The 16,943-nt window shown below is 42.9% G+C and overlaps 1 protein-coding gene across 1 annotated transcript in view; it reads left to right on the top strand.

Annotated features, from left to right (window-relative positions):
• The window catches only part of tbc1d8b (TBC1 domain family member 8B), a 68,722-nt gene extending 62,918 nt beyond the window's left edge, over positions 1–5,804 (top strand). Inside the window, exon 20 of the mRNA XM_033030263.1 lies at positions 4,045–5,804. Coding sequence (XP_032886154.1) covers positions 4,045–4,461 — 417 coding nt within the window. The 3' untranslated portion in view covers positions 4,462–5,804. The remainder of the gene's footprint in view (positions 1–4,044) is intronic.
• The last annotated feature ends 11,139 nt before the right edge of the window (positions 5,805–16,943 follow it).

Below are 16,943 nucleotides of genomic sequence, written 5' to 3'. Positions count from 1 at the left end.
TGGACGTACAGGTTTGTAGGTTAATTGGCTTCGGTGAAATTATGAATTGTCACTAGTGTGTGTGAAGGATAACATTCGTGTACAGGTTGATCGTTGACCAGCGCGGACTCGGTGGGCCAAAGGGCCTGTTTCCAAGCTGTATCTCTAAACTAAATTAAACTACAGGAGCAAATAAAGAAGTACTTGTAACAATGGACTAAATCATTTAAAAATGTTGACACTCTTGTGCTGCTTTACAGGTCTATGTACGGTCTTGAATACTCATCACGTGCTCTCTCTGATGTCACCCCTTTCTTAGCTTTCTTCACACTATTCTTTGACACGTTCACCAAAGCCTTTTCATTCTCCTTTCTTTAAAATGTTTCCAAATGCCCATTTCTCTGCTGATCAGAACTTTTCTCCCTTCACTGTTTACAACTTGCATCTTACTGAGGAACTTTGCGTAAATAGTGTGGTCATCAATGCAGGTTCAATTCTCCTATGCACTGTCAATATAGTTACTATACGAGGACTTGTAAAGTAGAACAAAGAGCGCCAGCATTTTGAAATAATTGATACCTACAATTTTGTGTCTCATCACCTGAATGATGTATAATTTGATCAGTATTTTTTGTCATCCTCCTCCCTTATCAACCACCATAGAATTATTCTGATTAGACTAATTATCTCATTACCTCTATTATTCCCCACTGAAAGAATTTTTAAATGTGGAATGTTGTCACCATAGACTTTAGAGATACAGCACGTAAACAGGCCCACCAGCGATCATTAACACTATCCTATACACGAGACAATTTAACCAAAGCTAGTTAACCTACAAATCTGTGCGTCTTTAGAATGTGGGAAACAACTTTAGAAAACCCACGCGGTCACAGTGAGAATGTACAACCTCCGTAGAGGCAATACCCATCGTGAGGAACGAATCAGGGTCCCTGGCGCTGTAAGGCAGCAACTCTACTGCTGTGCCATTGTTGAAGCTGTGCCAGAATTGAAACAAGCTACAAAGAGGAAATATGTTTCCAACATGCTATGGGGAAGTGTATCCTTGCAACCATATGCTGGGGATATTGATGTTTTAATGACAATAGTGGGTTTAAGAATATTGCCCAATTTGTATAATTTAAAAAAATCTGCAAAATAGAAAAGAAAAACTGCAAATTCATGCCAAGCATAGACTGATGACCACTCCAATGCCTGTGGTCTAACCAGCATGTTGGACACACTGCCAATTCTGTCCCTCCAAAGGTTAAGCAAAATTCGGAATCTGCACTAACTTGAATGATGACAGATGGCATGTTGTCTGTCTGTGCTCTCCTGAAGGTCATGACTCAACATGACTCTTCAATGAGTGTTGGCACCACTTCAAATCCTGGCCAAGCTGACCTCTGCTTGTATTACCCAGGAAAATTGTTGTCTTTGGTATGTTAGGCTGGAGTAGAGAAGTATAGTGCGCCTAGCTGCAAAGCAATTCAAATCCAATAAGTTTAGATCAGGTTGAAATGTAATTCCTTGTGTTTCACAAAATCTAGACACATGCAATTTGACTGGAAGACTGGGAGAAATAAATGTCATTGCTGTGTTTCTTTTATCTTGGATAGAAATGTGACCTTCATTGATTTTTTTTGTTTCTTGCTTCCATCCTGTCCCATCCTACAAATTCGCAGGCAATTTCTCACCCATGTTATTCCATGTTAACTATCCATGTTATTTCAATTTAGCACAGCCAGTAAAATTGAACAAGACTCCCAAAAAATCAGATGGTTTCTTCATTGTACCATTCACCATTTTGTTGACCATTAGTCCGTATCTCCACAGGTTGTTAAATAGTGTCTTTTCACAACTAATAACAACCAGAGGAGATTCCTTGCATATATGTGCAATTATAACTCTAGCCTTGTCTTCACCAAATGCCAGAGGTTAACTTGCAGGAGAATGCAATTTGGCCTTTCACAGCGAACTCTGCTGTCATTGAAATGTAATGAGTATTTGAAAGATGCACAATAAAGCAGAATTTTTGTTGCTAAAAGGTGGATTTTAACTGAAATATTCATGCCTTTAATTCATTCTGGAAATTAGGTGCGTGCAGATTAACACAGATGCTGGAAGCCTGATATAGAATCAGAATACACAATAACCTCTCAGTAGATTTCTGTTTTTCAAATTTTGAGGCCAGGTTTCCCTCCTCCCGTCCCCGTTGCCCCCTCACCCCCCAAGCAAAAATATAATTTCCCTGTGGACCATGCTCATCTGATTCCACTAGACACAAAAAGCTGGAGTAATTCAGTGGGACAGGCGGCATCTCTGGAGAGAAGGAATGGGTGACGTTTCGAGCCTAGACCCTTCTTCAGACTGGTTAGGGATAAGGGAAATTAGAGATATAGATGGCCTTCCATCACAGCAATGTGATGGATGTTTATGTAAATTATGTTGTGTCTTGGGTCTATTTGTTTGTAATGTATGGCTGCAGAAACGGCATTTCGTTTGGACCTCAAGGGGTCCAAATGACAATAAATTGAATTGTATTGTATTGTATTGTATTGTATGTCCCCATCAGCAAACGCAAACAACACATCATCCTCCGAAATTTCCGCCACCTCCAACGGGATCCCACCACTAGCCACATTTTCCCGTCTCCACCCCTTTCCACCTTCTGCAGAGACCGTTCCCTCCGCAACTCCCTGGTTAACTCATCCCTTCCCACCCAAACCACTCCCTCCCCAGGTATCTTCCCCGGCAACCGCAGAAGATACAACACCTGTCGCTATACCTCCTCCCTCGACTCTGTCCAGAGACCCCGACAGTCCTTTCAGGTTAGGCATAGGTTCACTTGCACCTCCTCCAACCTCATCTACTGTATCCGTTGTTCAAGATGTGGACTCACTTAGTCCCACTTAGGAAACCTGAACGGAAACCTCTGGAGACTGCACCCCACCCAAGGTTTCCGTGCGGTTCCCGGAGGTTTTTGTCAGTCTCCCTACCTGCTTCCACTACCTGAAACCTCCGGCAACCACCTGCAACCTCCGGGAACCGCACGGAAACCTTGGGTGGGGCGCAAAGTCTCCAGAGGTTTCCGTTCAGGTTTCCTAAGTGGGACAGGGGCATTACACATCGGTGAGACCAAATGCAGACTGGGCGATCGTTTCGCAGAACACCTTAGCTCAGCCCGCCTGAACAGACCTGATCTCCCAGTTGCCAGACACTTCTCCTTCCCATTCCTACACAGACCTTTCTGTCCTAGGTCTCCTCCATTGTCAGAGTGAGGCTAAATGCAAATTGGAGGAACAGTATCTCATATTTTGCTTGGGCAGCTTACAGCCCAGTGGTATGAATGTTGATTTATCTCAATTCAGGTAGCCTCTCTCTCTCTCTCTCTCTCTCTCTCTCTCTCTCTCTCTCTCTCTCTCTCTCTCCCTCCCCCACACAAGTAACACCAGCTTCTAATTTTCACCCGACACCTAACAATGGCTTGTTTCCTTTATCATTGTTACTTTTTACCTTTATCTCTCTACATCACCATCGAAAATGCTCGTTTCCCTTATCCCTAACCAGTCTGAAGAAGGGTCTGGACCCGAAACATCACCCATTCCTTCTCTTCAGAGATGCTGCCTGTTCTGCTGAGTTACTCCAGCTTTTTGTGCCTATCTTCTGTTTAAACAAGCATCTGCGGTTCCTTCTCACACATTTCGTCCACAAGACACAAGTGACTGTAGATTCTGGTTTACAAACAAAACACACAGTCAGTGTGTCAGGCAGTATCTCTAGAGGACGTGGATAGGTGACACTTCGGTCTGGGCCCTTCTGAAGAAGCTTCCCTACTCAAAATGTCAGCATGTCGTCTAGAGATGCTGACTGACCCACTGAGTTACTCCAGCACTTTGTGTCTTTTCTTGTCTGATTCCTGTTTTGCCATTTTCCCTTGAGCCATCATTCTTTCCATCCTTTGCAAATAATATCTAGAATTTTAAGATCAAAGTAGTCTTAATGTGACCACGAAACCCGTTTTGAAGAAAGCTAATGTGTCTGATGATCTTCTTAATTCCCTAGTCACAATTTGTTCAGTTCTCCAAGACGCTATATAATCTGTTCCACGGCGATCCCAACGAGGAGGCCCTCTACAGAGCTATAACCACCGTCACCAGCCTCTTGCTTCGCATGGAGGAAGTGGGGAGAATGTTGAACAGTCCAGGCTCCCCCATCCGTGGTGCATCATTTGCAAGTCAAGGTTGCCAAAGCGGTGATGACATCCAGGAGATCCAGACAGCGGACAAGTGCGAAGACACACCCCAGGAATCTCAGACTGATGTCGGATGGACCTTTGCCTTTGAGCAGATACTGGCATCGCTGTTGAATGAACCAGTTCTGGTTACGTTTTTTGAAAAGCCTTTTGACGTAAAGGTAAAAATAGAACAAGTCAAGTCTGTTCAACTGAGGGCTAAAAATCAGCCAAAGGTTTACGTATGAGTCTCTTGTGACTTTATGCCATATTTCTTTCTGTATTGATGGAACTATGCAATGCAAGCTCTGAATCTTTCTGTTGGTGGACAATGGGGAAATGCCTCTATGATTTTTGCACGCCATTTCTCTACTGTCTTGACTCAGGCTTCACCCCAATAATGAATGCCTCTGCTAAAATAGCATGGAAATTTGCACAGATGAAATTAGCAATTATTCTCATAACGACTGTGATTTCTAGGCTGCAGTTCTGCAATGTAGGAATCCTGATTCCATGTGTTGATAAGTACAAGCATTGACCACAAAACATTTTTTGGCATTGAACAAATTAGTTTGTGTCCATGACATAGTGTAAGAGCGTGTCAGGTAAACCGTGTACGAAGTGAGATGTTGAATAGTGACAAAGACTTAAAGTCTTTAAAATAACATCACTGGACTTTAAAGTAACATCACCTGTAGTAGAATTTCTTGTCCTATGCTTGTTCATCTCAATTTTGTGCTGCACTACTTTCGTTAGTCTGCAGAGGGCGCCCACATGATATTTTTGGTCTTGGTTGGAGAATAAGGTTGAAAGAAATTACTGCCTTTATAGTTTCAACAGTCACCAGACTGAAGGCACATGCCTTTTTCTTAATTGTACACAAGTGTTTGTTTTTTTAGTGACATTAAAAAAGCAAACTGTTTATAGCTCTAAAAATTATATTAGAAAAGAGAATCTTTAAAAACAAATAGTCGTATTTTTGAAGTATGTTGCACACTTGTAAAATTTTGAGATTTATTAAACTATATGAGCTGAGCTTTAAAAGGTTTATATGAAATTGTATAAGAATTAGAGCTTTCAGTATATTTAACGAGAACTGAAACTATTGATCTGATAATTTTGATGTTAGGATATTAATTGCAAAAATATAAAATTATGAAGTTTCTATACATCACAGTTCAACTGGCTTGAAATTTAATATTAGTCATGAAAATATACTTTGGTTTAATTGCTCTTCGGTCAAGATAACGCATTGCTCCTTTTTGAAGTATAAAGGCATAATATATTCCATGTAAAAGTTAAACATTATGAAGATAACAGTTGCTGCTCAAACACACTGCTCTCAAAATTAACCTCAAATACTAAAAATAATTCTGCCAAACCTTTGCCACTTTAGGATTTTTAAAAAATATATATAGATTTGAAGGTATAAAACATTTTTGTGCCAATTGTTAAGGTACTTGGTTTATGTTGTATGTATAAATTCTGTTCTCTACTTATGCTGAATCCTTGCTTTAAATTCCTTTTCTTTCATATTGTATAAAAGCCTCACTTCACAGATATGTTGAAAAATAAATATTTTGATTTCCAATTCATGTTTTCTGCTCTAATTGGTTTCAAATAATTTGACAGACTAAATTTATCATTCTTAGTATGTGTGCAGTATTAACAGAAAGATAGGGGTAGACCATTTGGCCCTTTGAGACTGCTTGGCCATTTGATGAGATCATAGTTGATCCTTCATATTCAGTACTCGGTTTCTGCTTTCTCCCACATCCTATGATTGTCTTAGACATTAAAACAATGAATGCTTGAATATATTTAAGAAATAGGCCAAAGCTATCTTCTGTGGTATAAAACCCATTGCTCTTTGAAGAATGTTCTCTTCATCTCAGTCGTAAAAGGCATACGCCCCATCCTTAGGTTGTGAAAACTGGTTCTGAAATTCCTCACCATTGGCAACATCCATACTCCTTCTTGTCATCGAATTGTATAGTGTGGAAACATGCCCTTCGGCCCAACTTGCCCAAACTGACCAACATGGCCCATCTACACTAGTCCCACCTGCATGCGTTTGGCCCATATCCTTCTAAAACTATCCTATCCATGTCTAAATGTTTCTTAAACGTTGTGATATTATACTATGTTCCAATGAGTTCCCCTTACACCATTAGTCCTACCATCCAGGAATTAATCTGATGAATCTTTACTTCACTCCCTTCACAGGTAGGCAGCCCTACCTCGGATAAGGAGACCAAAAATGCAGCAATACACAAAGTGTGGTCTCAGTTCATAAGATCATACGTGATAGGAGCAGTATTAGGCCATTTTGGCCCATCAAGTCTACTCCGCCATTCAATTATGGCTGATCTATCTCTCCCTCCTTACCCCATTTTCCTGCCTTCTCCCCATAACCTCTGAATCCCGTACTAATCAAGAATCTATCTATCTCTGCCTTAAATATATCCACTGACTTTACCTCCACAGCCTTCTGTGGCAAAGAATTCCACAGATTCACCAACCTCTGACGAAAGAAATTCCTCCTCATTTCCTTCCTAAAATAACGTCCAATGCTGAGGGTATGACCTGTAGTCCTAGACTCTCCTACTAGTGGAAACATGCTCTCCATATCCACTCTATCCAAGCCTTTCACTATTCTGTACGTTTCTCCTCATTCTTCTAAACCCCAGCGAGTATAGGCCCAGTGCCGTCAAACGCTCATCATATGTTAACCACCATTCTTGTAAACCTCCTCTGGACCCTCTACAGAGCCAGCATATCCTTTCTCAGATACGGTGACTAAAATTGCTCACAATATTCCAAATGCAGCCTGACCAGCACCGTACAGAGCCTCAGCATTACATCCCTGTTTTTGTACACAAGCCCTCTTGAAATAAATGCTAGCATTGCATTTGGTTTCTTTACTACCTTGCAGATTAACTTTTTGGGAATCCTGCACCAGCACTCCCAAGTCCCTTTACACCTCCAATTTCTGGATTCTCTCCGCATTTAGAAAATAATCTATGCCTTTATTCCTACTTCCAAAATGCATGACTCCACACTTTGCTACACTCTATTCTATCTGCCTCTTCTCTGCCCACTCTCCCAACCTGTCCAAGTCCTTCTGCAGAGTCCATGCTTTCTCTACACTACCTGTCCCTCCACCTAATTTCGTATCATCCGCAAACTTGGCCACAAAGCCTTCAATCCCCTCGTCCAAATCATTCATAAACAACATGAGCAGCGGCTCCAGTACCGAGCCCTGCGCAACTCCGCTAGTCACTGGCAGTCAATCAGAAAACCCCCCCTTTATTACCACTCTTTGCCTGCTGCCATGCAGCCAGCCCGATATCCATGCTAGTATCTACCCTTTGATACCATGGGTTCTCATCTTCCTTAGCAACATCCCCATGTGGCACCTTATCAAAGGCTTTCTGAAAATCAAGGTAAAGACCATCTACTGACTCTCCTTTGTCCAGCTGTTTACTTCTTCAAAGAAGTCCAGCAAATTTGTCAGGCAAGACCTCCCCTTCACAAAGCCATGCTGACTTCGGCCAATTTTAACGTGAACTTCTTAGTATAATGGACTAGTATAATCCTTTATAATGGACTCTAAAATCTTATCAACGACCGAAGTAAGACTAACTGGCCTATGGTTCCCACTATTTTGCTTTGTGCAGCGGGGTAATATTGGCAATTTTCCAATCATCTGGAACCACTCTGAAGACTGAAAAGGGTGAGTTTATTATGGGGAACAAGGAATTGGCAGATGAGTTGAACAGGTACTTTGGGTCCGTCTTCTCTAATACTTAAGAAAGGATGTACTAGCCCTGGAGGCAGTGCAGCAAAGGTTTACAAGATTAATTCCTGCAATGAGGGGATTGACATATGAGGAAAGGTTAAGTAGGCTGGAACTCTACTCTTTGGAGTTTAGAAGAATGAGAGGCGATCTCATTGAAACATATAAGATCGTGAGGGGCCTTGATCGGGTGGATGCACCGAGGATGTTCCCAATGATCGGGGAAACTAGAACTAGGGGACATAGTTGCAGAATAAGGGGGGGCTCTTTTAAAACTGAGATGAGGAAGAACTTCTTCACCCAGAGGGTGGTTAATTTATGGAATTCACTGCCCCAGGGAGCAGTGGAAGCAGAAACTTTAAATATATTTAAGACTAAAATAGATGGTTTTTTAACTGCCAAGGGGATAAGGGGCTACGGGGAGAGGGCAGGGATATGGACCTAGGTATGGTTAGTATAGTAAGACCTGAGTGATCTCCTGGACAAGTGTCGATCGCCTGGATTGGGGTCGGAGAGGAATTTCCCGGATTTTTTTCCCGAATTGGACCTGGGTTTTTATCCGGTTTTTTGCCTCCCCCAGGAGATCACGAGGTTCTTGGGGTGGAGAGGGGTGATAGCGGTATAAAGGGGAGGGTAGTGTCTTGTGTTCTGTGTCTTGTGTCTACTGTTTGTGGGTAAGTGTGTCTGTTTAGTGTTCAGCCATGAGCGAATGGCGGTGCGGGCTCGACGGACCTGGTGGTCTACTCTCGCACCTACTTTCTATGTTTCTATGTTTCTATGACACAAACAATCTTCCTGTTATAGTAGTGGCCAGAGGATCTGGGGTGACGGAGGAACTGAAGGAAATCCACATTAGGCAGGAAATGGTGTTGGGTAGACTGATGGGACTGAAGGCTGATAAATCCCCAAGGCCTGATGGTCTGCATCCCAGGGTACTTAAGGAAGTGGCTCTAGAAATCGTGGATGCATTGGTGATAATTTTCCAATGTTCGATATATTCAGGATCAGTTCTTGTGGATTCGAGGGTAATAATGTTATCCCACTTTTTAAGGAAAGCGGGAGAGAGAAAACAGAATTATAGACCAGTTAGCCTGACATGGTGGTGGGGAAGATACTGGAGTCAATTATAAAAGATGAGATAGCCGAACATTTGGATAGCAGTAACAAGATCGGTCTGAGTTTGGTAGGATTTACGAAGGGGAAATCATGCTTGACTAATCTTCTGGAATATTTTGAGGATGTAACTAGGAAAATGGACAAGGGAGAGCCAGTGGATGTAGTGTACCTGGACTTTCAGAAAGTATTTGATAAGGTCACAGATAGGAGATTAGTGGGCAAAATTAGGGCACATGGTATTGGGAGTAGAGTGCTGACATGGATAGAAAATTGGTTGGCAGACAGGAAACAAAGAGTAGGGATTAACGGGTCCCTTTCAGAATGGCAGGCAGTGACTAGTGGGGTACTGCAAGGCTTGGGGCTGGGACCGCAGCTATTTACAATAGACATTAATGATTTAGACGAAGGGATTCAAAGTAACATTAGCAAATTTGCAGATAACACAAAGCTGGGTGGCAGTGTGAACTGAGGAGGATGCTATGAGAATGCAGGGTGACTTGGCCAGGTTGGGTGAGTGGGCAGATGCATGGCAGATGCAGTTTAATGTGGATAAATGTGAGGTTATCCACTTTGGTAGCAAAAACAGGAAAGCAGATTACTATCTAAATAGTGTCAAGTTGGGTAAAGGGGAAATACAACGGGATCTGGGGGTCCTTGGTCATCAGTCAATGAAAGTAAGCATGCAAGTACAACAGGCAGTGAAGCAAGTGAAAGGCATGTTGGCCTTTATAACGAGAGGAGTTGAATATAGGAGCAAAGAGGTCCTTCTGCAGTTGTATACGGCCCTAGTGAGACCACACCTGGAGTATTGTGTTCAGTTTTGGTCTCCTAATTTGAGGAAGGACATTCTTGCTATTGAGGGAGTAAAGTATCCTTTATTGTCATTCAGACCTTTCGGTCTGAACGAAATGTTGTGCCTTGCAGTCATATATAGAATAAAATAACAAAATAAAATAAAAAAACATAATAAACACAAATTTAACATCCATTACAGTGAGTTCACCAGGCACCTCCTCACTAAGATGGAAGGCAAAAGTCTTAAAGTCTTTGTCTCTTCCCTCCTTATTCTCCCTCTGCGCTGAGGCGATCCAGGCTTCCGATGTTGTGACCCCACCGGGTGATGGTAAATAAGTCAGTCCTGCCGCTGAATCCTAGCTCCGCGAACGGGCCGGTTCAAACTCCGCGGCCCGGGGTGGTCAAAGCTGCCGCCCTCCAGTCCAGGAAAAACAGGTCACCAACCTGTGACCTGCGAGCTCCCGACGATGTCGTCCACTGGCCGGCGGCAGAGCCTCCGAGGCTCCAAAGTCGGGTCGCCGCCGCCGCAGCCCCGAAGTTGGGCCGCCGCCGGAACGCCGCCCCAGCCCCAAAGTCAGGCGTAGGTTTACAAGGTTAATTCCCAGGATGGCGGACTGTCATATGCTGAGAGAATGGAGCGGCTGGGCTTGTACACTCTGGAGTTTATAAGGATGAGAGGGGATCTTATTGAAACATATAAGATTATTAAGGCTTTGGCCACTCTCGAGGCAGGAAACGTTCCCCATGTTGGGGGAGTCCAGAACCAGGGGCCACAGTTTAAGAATAAGGGGTAAGCTATTTAGAACGGAGATGAGGAAGCACCTCTTCTCACAGAGAGTTGTGAGTCTGTGGATTTCTGTGCTCAGAGGGCGGTGGAGGCCGGTTCTCTGGATACTTTCAAGAGAGAGCTAGATAGGGCTCTTAAAGATAGTGGAGTCAGGGGATATGGGGAGAAGGCAGGAACGGGGTACTGATTGGGGATGATCAACCATGATCACATTGAATGGCGATGCTGGCTCGAAGGGCCAAATGGCCTACTCCTGCACCTATTGTCTATTGTCACTCTTGACTCTAGCGATTCTTGAAATATCACTATCAATTCCTCCACAATCTCTATAGCCATCTCTTTCAGAACGCTAAGGTGCAGTCCACCAGGTCCAGGTGAACTATCCACCTTCAGCCCTTTCAGCTTCCCAAGCACCTTCTCCCTAGTAACAGTCACTCCACTCACTTCCACCCACCGACTTGCTTGAATTTCAGGCACGTTGCTAGTGTCTTCCACTGTGATGACTGATGCAAAAAAGTTATTCACTCCTTTGCCATTTCTCTATTCCCCATTATCACTTCTCCTGCATTATTTTCCAGCGGTTCAACATCGGCACATGCCTCTTTCTTACTCTTTATATAATTGAAGACACTCTTGCTGTCCTCTTTTATATTATTAGCCAGCTTACCTTTGTATTTCATTTTTTCCCCCATATTGCCTTTTAGTTACCTCCCGTTGTTCCTGAAGAGCTTCACAATCCTCTTGCTTCCCACTAATCTTTGCAATGTCATATGCCTTCTCTTTTAGTTTTATACTGCCCTTGACTTTTCATGTCAGCCACGATCACCTCTTTCTTCCCCTGGAATCTTTCTTCCTCTTTGGAATGAAAAGATCATGCGTCTTCTGAATTATTCCCAGAAATTCTTGCCATTGCTGTTCCACCGCCATCCCTGCTAGTGTCCCTTACCCGTCAACTTTGGCCAGCTCATGCCTCTGTAGTCCCCTTTTGCAATATCATCATCTCCCTCGCAAATTGCAAATTAAAACATCATGTTGTGGTCGCCTCCTCCTAATGGTTCCTTTACCTTGAGTTCCTTTATCAAATCCGGTACATTACACAACACTAAACCCAGAATCGCCTTTTCCCTGGTAGGCTCCACTACACGCTGCTCTAAGAATTCATCTCAGAGACACCCTACAAATTCCCTCTCTTGGGGTCCAGTACCAACCGGATTTTCCCAGTCTACCTGCATATTGAATTCTCCCATGACCACCAGACAATTGTATCTCCAATTGTATCCTGGCTACTGTTTGGGCACCTGTAAATAACTGCCTTTGGGGTATTTTTGCCTTTACTATTGGAAACTATTTGTTGGAAAATATTGACAGGATCAGACAAATGAATGTGGATTTTTACAAAATGGAAATCATGCTTGACAACTTTACTACAACAGTAAAATATAATCAATTAATGATTGCTCCTATAACAATTTTCCAAGCAGTAAGACATTCCTGCTCCTATGTTCAAATATACTCTCAATGAAGAGCAACATACCATTTGCAGCTTAGGGCAGCACAGCGGTGCAGTGGTAGAGCAATTGCTTCAGCCCGGCAGAGACCCAGGTTCGATCCCAACGATGGGTGCTGTCTGTGCGGAGTTTGTACGTTCTGCGTGTGACTGCCTTGTGGTTTGTAGGTTAATTTGGCTTCTGTAAACTTTCCCTAGTGTGTAGGATGCAAAAGTGGGATAATATAGAACTAGTGTTCAGGTGATTGAAGTTCACAACTAGTGTTCAGGTGATTGAAGATCAGCGTGGACTCGGTGGGCCGAAGGGGCTATTTCTACGCTATAGCTCTAAAACTAAAAGGGGTTGCACGGTGGCTCAATAGAGTTGCTTCCTTATGACGCTATGTTCTATCCTGACTATGGGTGCAGTGCTGTTTGTTCGTTCTCCCCGTGACCGAGTGGGTTTTCTCCGGGTGCTCCGGTTTCCTCCCACGTACACGTCTCCAAAGTCATACAGGTTTGTAGGTTTGATCAGTCTGAAGAAGCGACTCAACCCAAAACATCACCCATTCCTTCTCTCCAGAGATGCTGCCTGTCCCGCTGAGTTACTCCAGCATTTTGTGTCTACTTTAGGTTTGTAGGTTGATTGGCTTTGGTAAAAATTGCAAATTGTCCCTCGTGTGTAGGATAGTGTTAGTGATCGCTGGTTGGTGCCGACTCGGTGGCCAAAGGGCCTGTTTCCGTGCTGTATCTAAACTAAGATGCCTGTGTCCCCTGCATGTTTCCTTCCATTGGCTGATGCATGGAGACATACAGGATGTTGCACCTCCCCATTTCTTATTCTGGCATCATTGAGATAATTTAACTTCCTGCTTTTGCTACTAAAGTAGACACCCTCGCATTTCTCAACATTATGCTGCATCTGTCATGCATTGAGCTATTCCCTCAACATGTCCGAAGTAACAGGAGCTTCTCTACACCCTCCTTGGAGCTTACCTTCCTGTATGTTTATTTTAGTTTAGCTTAGAGATAGAGCATGGAAACAAGCCCACTGAGTCCACACCGACCAGTGATCCCCTCACACTAACGCTTGTGTTTTCTGTTTGAGTTTGACTTTTCAACTCCCATACCCATACTGACCTTTCTGTCCTGGTCCTCCTCCACTGTCAGAGTGATACCACACTCAAATTGGAGGAACAGCACCTCATATTTTGCTTAGATATTGATTTTTCTGATTTCAAATAGTCTTTGCATTCCCCCATCTCTCTGTCCCTCCCCTCCTTAGTCATCCTGCTGGTTTCACTGTATCCCTTCATTATCACCTCTTCCATAGTCAACAATGGTCCATTGTGGGCTCCACCTTTCTTGAGTGATCTGTGCCAGCTCTAATTTTTTCTGTACCTTTTAATTTCTCTCGTTTCCCTCTCCCCCGACTCTCAGGCTGAAGAAGGGTCTCGACCCGAAACGTCACCTATTCCTTTTCTCCATTGATGCTGCCTGACCCGCTAGGTTACTCCAGACATCCGTGTCTATCTTTGGTGTTGGAGTTTGACTTGATTGTATTAGGATTGTACAGCATGATCTGATCTGATTGATAGCATCCAAAACAAACCTTTTCATTGTACCTCAATACACGTGACAATAATAAACCTGAACTTAAGGGTGGAGAAGCAACATGGAGGAATACCAAGCTGGTAAGTCTGTTAATATGACTATGTGTATCTAATGTACATCCATTGTACTTGGTGACTATGCATGAAGTGTAGCCACCTCTCGTTCCCTGTTTTCATTGGTGTTACACTGTTAGTCATCAGTTTCTCTCTCCCAGATCAGAATTAATTTAATCGGCAAAGTTGAAAGTATTTTGGTAGAAATTGCAAAAGTGTCCTTCATGATTAGACACAAAATGCTGGAGTAATTCAACGGGTCAGGCACCATCTCTGGAGTGACATTTCGTGTCGAGACCCTTCTTCAGACTGGGTGTCAGGGGAGAGTGAAACTCGAGGTATGGGAAGGTACGGAACAGATCAGAGCCGGCACTGACGACCAAAGAGCCCACAATGGTCCATTGTTGGCTGTAGAGCAGGTGATAACGAGGGGATACAAACAATCAAACTGGAAGGGAGGGGAGGGATGCTGAGAGAGGGAATTATCATGTTTCATTGCTGAGAGAATGTATCGAGAAGAAGCCAAACTGAACCCATCAATGGCACTTGTCGGATGAAGCACTGGTTTCAATATGTATCAATTACTGCAATAACAGTCATTTTGTGCTTGTACCAATTGAGATGGTGAAATGTTCCATAGCATGTAATTGTCTTCATGTAAAGAGGGTGTTTAAATAATTAAGTGTGTTCTTTCTAAATAACTTCATCCTAAGCGCCCAAAACCTTCCAGTACGTGCAAGGCCACCTGGTTCAATGATTGCAACTCTGATTATCTTTTTTTGAATGTGGATTCAGACAGATTTAAAGAACCCTGATATTTCTCCTCCAAATGCTGACGCACCTGTACTGCCTCTCAGTGTCCCTGGTACAGGGCATGATTACATTGCTGCCTTGCTTTCATCAAATCAATGCATCCTTTCCAATACAATAAATGTATTATTGATTTAGTCACTGTGGCTTCTTATAAATCTGGGTAATAATAACTATAAGGCCATAAGACATAGGAGCAGGATTAGGCCATTCAACCCATTGAGTCTGCTCCGCCATTCGATCAGGATTAGTTTAGCTTGACATCACGTTCAGCAAATTGTGGGCCGAAGGGCCTGCTCCTGTGCTGTGCCTTTCCAAGTATAAACAGATTTTTTATTTATAACGTATGTACCTGTCTACATATAAATAGGTCTGAAGAAGGGTCTCAACACAAAACTTAGCTAATCCATGTTCCCCAGAGATGCTGCCTGACTCGCTGAGTTACTCCAGCACAGTGTCATTTTTTCTTAAAGCTCAGTTGGTCAGGCAGCATCTATGGTGGGAAAGGACAGACAATGTTTTCAGATGGGGCCCTTCAGATTGATGGGAGCAGGAAGAGGAAGTTGATCTCCCCTCCCCATCCTAGTGCACTACCAATTCTTTCATCACCTCCTAAAATCACCCTGACCCAGTCACCCTCTTCCTTTCCTCTCCTTCGCACTCTCGCACTGTAAGGCAGCAACTTCATTTCCAATCCATTAGCTCAAGGTAGAGTACGTGAATTACTTTATTTTAAACTATTGCAAATTTCCCAAAAAATACCATTAATCTCAACTCCCATCCCCGAGTCCCCTATTTCCTTTGTACCCCTTCTTTTCCCTCTGCTATTCCTTTCCACCCGTATCTCTCCCCATGGAGTCACATTTCACTCTTCTCCTTTGATCACCTTTTTACCTCCACCCTTGCCTTTTACCTCCACCGTTCCCCCTAATGAACCCTCCCCCTCCCTCACCTACACCGACTTAACACTTGTCAGGGTTTGTCCCACCCTCTCTTTTCCAGCTTTCTCCCCAGTCAGAAGAGGGGTCCCAACCTGAAACATCTGCCCATTCCCTCCACAGATGCAGGCTAACCTGCTGAGTTCCTCCAGCACTTCTCATCTTGAATCAGGAAAGGACCCTGTGCAATGCTGAAATGGTAAGAGAGGAGAAAATGTGTCTGTTAGTGAAGTCTCTTTGGAAGTAATTTTTTATGTTTCTGTGTAGAACACTACTGTTGAAATTAGGAATAAAAATCCAACGGATTTTGTGCAAAGATCCTTTATTCACAAAGACATAAATTGTGCAACCCCTTTCTGTAAGACACTTTGCTGTAACAAATTTCATTGAATAAGAACATTCATAAATTCAAAATGACCAGTCACATCATATAAAATAACGCTAATTTGCTATCATAAGGATTTTTTGTACAGAATTCAATACAATATGTACCACAATTAACACTCTTCACTCTTTGTCAGGAATACATATCCAAACAAACAATGATTCCAAAAGTGCATGTTCTTCGTCCAAAGGTTAACACACCGAACAGATAATCTAAGACCAAAATGCAACTCTTTGAAAAGGTTATACAAAATACAATGACAGAATTGTAATACTGACTATTTTGACACTAGAGCTTATGTGAAATAAACCGTGATAAACTGGTTTATGTTGGAATTCAGTGTCTTTCCAAAACTTCATCCCTGTGCTCGGCTGGGTATACATTTTAAAACACAATACAGATTGATTGTTGCATGATAAGTCAATGTTAATAAATGTGAACATTTATATTTGATTAAAGAGTTCTATGGCCCTACTTTAATGAGATTTTTAGGGTAATTTGCAATAGTTTAAAATAAATTAATTCATGCCCTACGGCGCCAGAGACCCGGGTTCAATCCTGACTACAGGAGTTTTTACATTCTCCCTGTGACCACATAGGTTTTCTGTGGGTGCTCCAGTTTCCTCCCACTCTCCAAAGACGTACAGGTTTATGCTTTGGTAAAATTGTCCCTAGTGTGCAGGATAGTGCTAGTGTACGGGGTGATCGCTGGTCAGCGCGGACTCGTTGGGCTGAACGGCCTGTTTATGTACTGTATCTAAAGTCTAAAGCTGTGGGTAGAAATGGAGCTTTGAGATTAAGGATCTGCCATCATATTGAACGGTTGAGACTCTCAAGGGTCTGGTTTCTTGCTCTGACTGTACATCAACCACTATACATGATCTTCATAAAAGCTTTTGAATCTGCCACTAGGGAATGATTGTGGAGGATCCTAATGAAATACGAAA

This window comes from Amblyraja radiata, chromosome 12 (assembly GCF_010909765.2).
Source record: "Amblyraja radiata isolate CabotCenter1 chromosome 12, sAmbRad1.1.pri, whole genome shotgun sequence".
In the NCBI taxonomy this organism is placed as follows: domain Eukaryota; kingdom Metazoa; phylum Chordata; class Chondrichthyes; order Rajiformes; family Rajidae; genus Amblyraja; species Amblyraja radiata.
This window is presented reverse-complemented; position numbering and strand designations above follow the sequence as displayed.